This window comes from Monopterus albus, unplaced genomic scaffold, assembly GCF_001952655.1.
Source record: "Monopterus albus unplaced genomic scaffold, M_albus_1.0 scaffold235.1, whole genome shotgun sequence".
Lineage (NCBI taxonomy): Eukaryota > Metazoa > Chordata > Actinopteri > Synbranchiformes > Synbranchidae > Monopterus > Monopterus albus.
This window is the reverse complement of record NW_018128115.1, coordinates 58,122-65,688: the sequence shown is the minus strand read 5'-3', so window position 1 is coordinate 65,688 and position 7,567 is coordinate 58,122. Positions and strand designations below refer to the sequence as shown.

The 7,567-nt window shown below is 46.7% G+C and overlaps 2 protein-coding genes across 2 annotated transcripts in view; one reads left to right on the top strand and one right to left on the bottom strand.

Annotated features, from left to right (window-relative positions):
• Positions 1-387, bottom strand: part of tmem178a (transmembrane protein 178a) — a 7,570-nt gene extending 7,183 nt beyond the window's left edge. The window contains 1 exon segment of the mRNA XM_020620215.1: positions 1-387. Within this exon segment, the coding sequence (XP_020475871.1) occupies positions 1-312 (312 nt within the window). The 5' untranslated portion in view covers positions 313-387.
• sos1 (son of sevenless homolog 1 (Drosophila)) overlaps positions 1-6,819 on the top strand; it is a 65,147-nt gene extending 58,328 nt beyond the window's left edge. The window contains exon 25 of the mRNA XM_020620279.1: positions 6,767-6,819. Within this exon, the coding sequence (XP_020475935.1) occupies positions 6,767-6,819 (53 nt within the window). The remainder of the gene's footprint in view (positions 1-6,766) is intronic.
• Positions 6,820-7,567: the final 748 nt, after the last annotated feature.

Genomic DNA, 7,567 nt, shown 5'->3' with positions numbered 1-7,567 from the left:
CGCGGTGTCCACCAGCGGCAGGTGGTAAATAGGCATCTCCCGGTTCTTCTGGTCGTTGGAGTCGGATCCGTATCGGTCGCAGTTCTCCTTGTGTCTGCGGGTGTCCGTCTCGTACCAGTGGTCGGTGGAGATGGCGGTGACCAGTAGCAGCAAGGACAGCACGCTGAGCGCGAGGCTCATTGCGGACACCGTGACCGTCACCGGCCGGGCTCTCTCCATGGTCGGGACATGGACCGAGCCGCTCCCGGCCCCGGAGCAGGTCCCGGTGCTGCTATTCGCTTCGTTCCCGCAGCTGTTTCCGTTACTGGGCATCTTCTGCTGCCATCCTCGCTCTCGTCAGCCGTTCCCCGTTTGCCCTCGAGAGCGCGTTGTCATGCCGACTGAGGGATCGTCAGAGGTGCGTCAAGGTGCACGCATGTAACACGCATGAGTACCGGAAGTTCACCGAGCAGGCCTTCAAATTAAAACCGGTTCAATAATCACTGAGCTGGACACCGAAAACAGTGATAACATACAGTTACATGTGGAGCCGTAAGAACGAAACCAGTGGGGCTAGATTTCATATTTCCACACCTCAGAAAACAAAGGACGACAAAACAAGGTCTTTATTTTAGGCTTTATAGACAAAGTGGCAAAGCTTTGTGCCATGAGAGGGCGCAGTACCAAGGCAGCTGTGCCATCTTGATCCTGGTGAAATGTATCAAGGAAGCAGCAGGAGAGGCTGGGGAAAACCACATCCAGCACCCAGACAATAAGCACAGGCGCCCCCCAGGAATGTGTGCTCTCCCCTCTGCTGTTTTCACTCTACACCACATGTGTCAAACTCAAGGCCCGCGGGCCACATCCGGCCCGGCGTACAATTACATCCGGTCCTGCGAGATTATTTTATAAATCCTTTTTTAATGGCCCAGCGACATGATCGCTGATAACACACAAACTACAAATCCCATAATGCAGCGCAACAGCTGCCTTACTGAACGATTGGCTACCTGTGATCATTCCTGCATCAATTACGTCATATCAATCAAGCATCTGTTGATGTATACAACCCTAATTTCAAGTCAAAGCTAGCCCCTAACAACGGCCAAGAGAAAAGTTGATTCTGAAAACAGAGCCTTTCTAAACCGGTGGGAGGCTGAGTATATGTTTACTGACATTGTCAGTAAACCCGTGTGTCTTATTTGTGGAGCTAATGTGGCTGTAATTAAGGAATATAACCTAAGACGGCACTACGAGACAAAACATCAGGACAAGCTGAAAAACGTGAATGAAGAGCAGAAGCTACAGAAGGGAGAGGAGTTGAAGAGGAATCTGACATCACAGCAGACGTTTTCACCAAAGTGAAATCACACAGTGAAGCTGCTGTGAAAGCAAGTTTTATTGTGACAGAGGAGAAAATCAGCCTGGACATTTACCGAGGGAGAGTTTCTGAAGAGCTGCATGATGAAAGTGTGAGACGTCTGGTGTCCAGACAAAAAGCAGGTGTTTGTTAATGTAAGGCTTAGCAGAAATATGGTTGGTGATTTTAAGTTCAAGTTTATTTATTTTGGAATAATATTGTATTCCGTCATATTAGTTTATGACATCACAGCAGACGTGTGATGTCATTCATATTTTTAGATTCAACCGGTTCTTTTATCTGAAGGCCCCAAGAAGTAACACTCAGGAAACAAGAATCAGCTTTATGTAGATTTATTTTCTTCTGGTTACTGAAAGTAGACATGCAGTTAGCATCTTATCTATAGTTTTCAGGATGACACTTATCTCTGCAATCAATTTATGCACATTTCACCAAGAAGACAAGAAATACTACAAGTTGTCTCAAAACTGCATATTATAATTATAATGCATGCATAAGAGCTGGTTAATACTGATAAATGGAGCTGTTAATGAAACACAGACAAATAGTCATACTGAACTTTTCCATTATAAAAGCAAAATAATACTGATGATATGTAGAACAATAACTTTAACTCCTGAAATCCAATCCTAACAATATGTATGTTCATAAAACATTTAGTTTTAGTTTTTCAATAAATGTTTATCCCCTTCGGCTCGCGACCTAAAGTGTGCTTTGAGTTTTGGCCCCCTGTGCCATTGAGTTTGACATCCCTGCTCTACACCAACAACTGCATCTTGAAGGACCCCTCTGTCAAGCTCCTCAAGTTTGCAGATGATACAACTGTCATTGGTCTCATCTGAGATGGTGACGAGTCAGCCTGCAGACGGGAGGGTGAGCAGCTGGAAGACACAAGGCTCATTGGTCTCATCCAAGATGGTGACAAGTCAGCCTATAAACATATGGTTAAGCAGCTGGTCCTGTGGTGTAGCCACAACAACCTGGAGCTGAACACGTTCAAAACAGTGGAGATGACAGTGGACTTCAGGAAGAGCCCCCCCACATCATACATGGCAGCACTGTATCAGCAGTAAAGTCCTACAAGTTCCTGGGCTCCACTATCTCCCAGGACCTGAAGTGGACGTCCAACATCAGGACCATCACCAAGAAGGCACAGCAGAGGATGTACTTCCTGCTCCAGCTCAGGAAGTTCGACCTGCCCCAGGAGCTGCTGATCCAGTTCTACAGAGGAATCATCCAGTCTGTTCTCTGCACCTCCATCACTGTCTGGTTTGGCTCAACAACCAAACAGGACAAGTACAGACTTCAGAGGACAGTCAGGACTGTAGAAAAGGTCATTGGTGTGAGCCTGTCCTCCATGGAGGACCTGTACACCTCACGGGTCAAAAGGAGGGTGGAGAGGATCACTGCAGACCCCTCACACCCCGGACACAATCTGTTTGAACTCCTCCCCTCTGGACGGTGTTACAGGTCACTGTGCACTAAGACAACCAGGCACAGGGACAGTTTCTTCCCCCAGGCTGTCGCTCTGATGAACACTTAACCCACGACAGTATGACTGGACAATAACCCTCAGTGCAATACCTGTGTGTGTGTGTGTGTGTGTGTGTGTGTATATATACCTTTTGTATATACTGTATCTATCTGGAAAACTGCATCTGAACTGTGTGTATATATACACACATATTTTATAAGCACTTTATTTTTATTTTCCTAATGCACAATCTTTTTTTCTTGTTCTCTGTCTTGTATTCACTTGTCTACTTGTTACCTTATAGAAGAACACATGTACCAGAGTCAAATTCCTCATATGTCCAACGCACCTGGCCAATAAAGTTGATTGTGATTCTGATTTGTCTAAATATTGTCTTTATTTTCTGAGTAAACACAATCTAACAGTCTTGGACATGGTTTGTTTCACATTTTGGTTACAAGACAGCTGACATTTTCTGAAGGGTACTCCTGTAGAACATAATGAACATAATTGACATGTGAACCACTGAGTTTACTGAGCGATGGATGTGACTGCGGTTATCATCACATTCATACTGTTACTATTAGAATGATCATCTGCTGGTCACATGGTTTTATGCACGAAATAAAGTACATTGAATGATGATGTTTCTGTAGTAGAATCTTTGCTTCTGTGGCTGGTTTCAGTAGGCTAGTAGATTGTCTGTAGGCTCTTGGTATAAATAATGCGTTTTCACCTTTGGGTAGAAATTGTGTGTCCGTGGGTGAAATTCAGTGTAATCTCAGTAGAAATGTAAATTCAGTGCAGTAGAGTATCTAAACATCCTTGGAAGTAGAGGTGCATACTTGGAGTAAAGCGTCAGTAGAGTCTTGGTGATGCAACGTACTCAGCACAGCGGAGAATCATTAGATTTCCCGATTGAATCCAACTACTCACTGTTTGTTTGAGACATTCATGGTCACAGCCAGACATCACAGCTCCCACACAAGAGACAGCTGCTTCCAGCTCCCCTCATGACAACACAGCAAAAAAAAAAAGCAATTTAAGTTCATAAACTGCTAAACTTCAAATGGTACAGACGATTTTAAGAACTATCAGAATGAAGACAATCATCAAAATCTAAAGACAAAAAAAAAATACAACTGTGGGAGGAAGCCAGAGCACCCGGAGAGAACCCACACAGGCAGAACATGCAGGCCCCACACAGAAAGGCCCCGGGTTGGCTGGGGCTCGAACCAAGAACATTCTTGCTGTGAGGCAACAGCACTAACCACTGCTTCACTGTGCTGCCCGTAATCAGAGACATTTAGTATTATAAATATTACGTCATTTTATTTTCATGTAGTTTGTAGTTTACGTTCCCATTTCTCCCACAGTTGCTGAAAGCATCACCATCCTCCCCTCCCTCTGTCCCAGCCCTGTCAGGGAGGGGTGTGTGAAGCTCCCATGAAGGTGGAGGTGTGAACCCAATTAAAGAGCCAGAAAGCTGAGGCATCAGAACAGGGTTTAAAGTCTTTCTGTAAGTTAGACATGAACAGACAGTCTTGAGGGATCAGGCAGAGAGCAGTACTTAGTTCAGTCTGTGGTCGAAATCTCCGGCAGGGCAGCAGGGAAGGCAAGGCAGAATCATAGGTCGATAGAACAGGCAAGGTGTCCATCTCAGGATAACAGTCAGGCAAGAGGGAGGAGGCTGGATCACAGGCTGGTAAAGCAGGCAGGGGTTCAGTATCAGGATAGCAGTCACTAGAAAATAATGCGGGAGAGTCTAGACAGGACATAGAACAATCTGGCATCTCACAACAGGGTGAGGAGCTGCTAAATCAACCTGATCAGTGTTTGTTTGTTGTGTCTTGTTGCTTTTCTTCTTTTGTCTCTCCTCCCCTTACCCACTCCCCCCAACCGGTCGAGGCAGAAGGCCACCCACCAAGAGCCAAGGTCTGTCAGAGGTTCCTTCCGATAAAGGGAGTTTTTCCTTCTCGCTGTCGCCAAGTGCCGCTCAGGGGGATTTGTTGGGTTTTCCCTCTGTAATAATATTGATAACAGTAAGGTCTAGACCTTAGTTTGTAAAGTGTCCTGAGATGACTTGTTGTGATTTGGCACTATACAAATAAATTTGATTTGATTTGATGTAATGTGTGAATAAACGGAGTTAGTCTCTCATGTCGCTGTGTCCAACATTCCTTTAATGTTTTCTTTTTTTCTCTACCTCCTCTCTTACCGCTGACCTCCCACGTCACCTCCTGTGGGCAGGCCAATACAGGATTGCCAACATGATCTACATCCCCCTTCTTAATACTGAATGTCTAACCTGTTTCACATGAACATAGAACTGAAATACATGTTTTAACAGCTACATCTAACTGTCCATGACTTTGTGTGCTATAACAGTGCACATAACTAGTGTACCAGCTGATCCACACAACAACACACTGTAGTAAGTTACAGAAGCAGCGAGGCTGCTCCGATGGGAATGAAATGAAGCCTAAATCTATGTAACGTAGTCCTTGTACAGGGAGTTGGGCTTTGACACTGTTCCTGAGCATGTGATGACCACAGCTGGTTCTTGCGCCTGTTCTGTTCGCTGCTGGTCAACATCGGACCGAGGTTCGGGCTGAAGTTCAGGCTGATGTTCATGGTCAGCGTTACTTGTGACTTCTGTTGAAGTGGGATGGGTGTATTGTTCAGGAGTATGGAGAAGGTGGCGTCTGTTTCTTACATATGTTGCCTTTCTAGCCTGTACCTGGTAGCTGTTTGGCTGTGGTGCTCTCCCTATTACTGTCGCCAACCTGTCACATCCCCTGTCTGTCTGTATTCTCACTGTCTGTCCTGCGTGCAGGGAGGGCAAAGGTCTGGCTGACCTGTCATAATCTCTCTTACCCCTCTGTCTGCTACATGTTAGGGCTGCTTGGATCTGTGTTTCCACCTTTGGCACGTACATGGCTTTGATCATGGGAATTAGGGTCTTGGTGCACCGGGAGAGGAGGTACTGGGCTGGTGAGGGCAGCCCATTTCTAGGTATGTTATGTACGTTGAGCAGTGCCGCATAAACATCTGTTTTGTCGTGTGCACATTTTTCCAGAAGATTTTTTGCGGAGCGTACAGCTCTCTCAGCTAAACCATTTGATTGAGGGTAGTGGGGGCTGCTGGTGACATGACAGAAGTCCCATGTACGGGCAAATTCTTGGAACTCCATGCTTGAGAAGTATGTTGCGTTGTCAGTCATTAGCTGCTGAGGGGCTCCATAGGTAGCAAAGTGGCGCTTGAGCCTGGCTATGATTGTTGCACTGGTTGTGTTTGGGAGCTGGTCTATTTCAAACCAGCCGGAGTATGAGTCAACAACCACCAGCCCCCCCCACTCAAAACGTCTGCCACTGTGAAGGTCCACGGCAGATCTGGTATGTCATGCAATCGAAGGGGCTCCGTTGTTTGATGCGGTTTGAGGGCATTGCAGTGAGCTCATCTTGAGACCTCAAGGTCAATGTCTTGATATATGCTGGGCCAGAACATAGTTTCCCTGGCTCTGCGCTTCATCGCTTCTAGGCCAGGGTGTCCTCGATGCAGTTGTTTGACATAATAGCGCTGTAGTGAATGAGGGATGATGAAACGCTGGCCACGTAGCAGCAAGCCATTATCAAGTGTGAGTTCATCTCTCATGGCATAAAATTTTCTGAGGTCATGTGGCAGTTTCTTCGATGAGTCGGGCCAGCCCGCGACAAGAACCTCCGATAAGCGCTTGCATAGGTGATCTGCCTGTGTTTCTTGTCTCAATTCCTCAATGCTCCTGGATGAAAGAACCTCCATTGTCATCATGTCGTAGTCTTCACTAGTATCACCAGTGTCAGTGGATGGCAGGTTTGATCATGAGAGTGTGTCTGCCAGGTATAGCTCCTTGCTCTTTTGTAAATGACGAGGTTGTAACGCTGCAGCTTGAGCATCATCCTCTGCAGGCATGCAGACGCTGTGTGTAATGGCTTTCTCAGGATAGTGATGAGGGGCTGATGGTCAGTTTCGATGGTCACCGGACGGCCATATATGTAGTCGTGGAATTTCTGACAAGCGAAGACGAGTGCCAACAGCTCCTTTTCTATTTGAGCATATCGAGATTCAGTCTCCATGAGTGCTTTTGAGGCAAACACCACTGGGTTGTCGTTCTAGAGGCAAACAGCACCGAGGCCATGCTGGGAGGCATCAGCAGATAGCACCACGGGCTGGTGCACATCAAAGTATTGGAGCACCGGAGGGGATGTGAGGAGCTGTTTAAGTCTGTCGAACGCTGCCACATGGTGCTCCTGCCAGCTCCATTCCAAAAGCTGACGCAGGGGTGCTGTAGTTTCACTGTAACTTGGGATGAATTTGGACAGATAATTTGTCATGCCCAGGAACCGCTGAACATCATGTTTGTCTGCTTGGGTTGGCATAGAACGGACTGCTTCTGTTTTCGTAGGGTCAGGTTTTATGCCTTGATCGGTCAACAGGTGACCCACGTATGACACCTCAGACACCCGGAAACGGCACTTGTCGGGGTTCAGGTTGAGGTTTACAGCACGTACCCTGTCCAATACCTGCTGGAGACGCAGATCATGCTCCTCTCTTGTGCTGCCCCAAACCAGGATGTTAGACAATTATCACACATGGCAGTCCTTCAAAGAGCTGTTCCATGCATCTCTGGAAAACTTCACTGCCTGTAGATATTCCATATGGCATGGGGAGGAAGGCATACCGGACCACCGGAG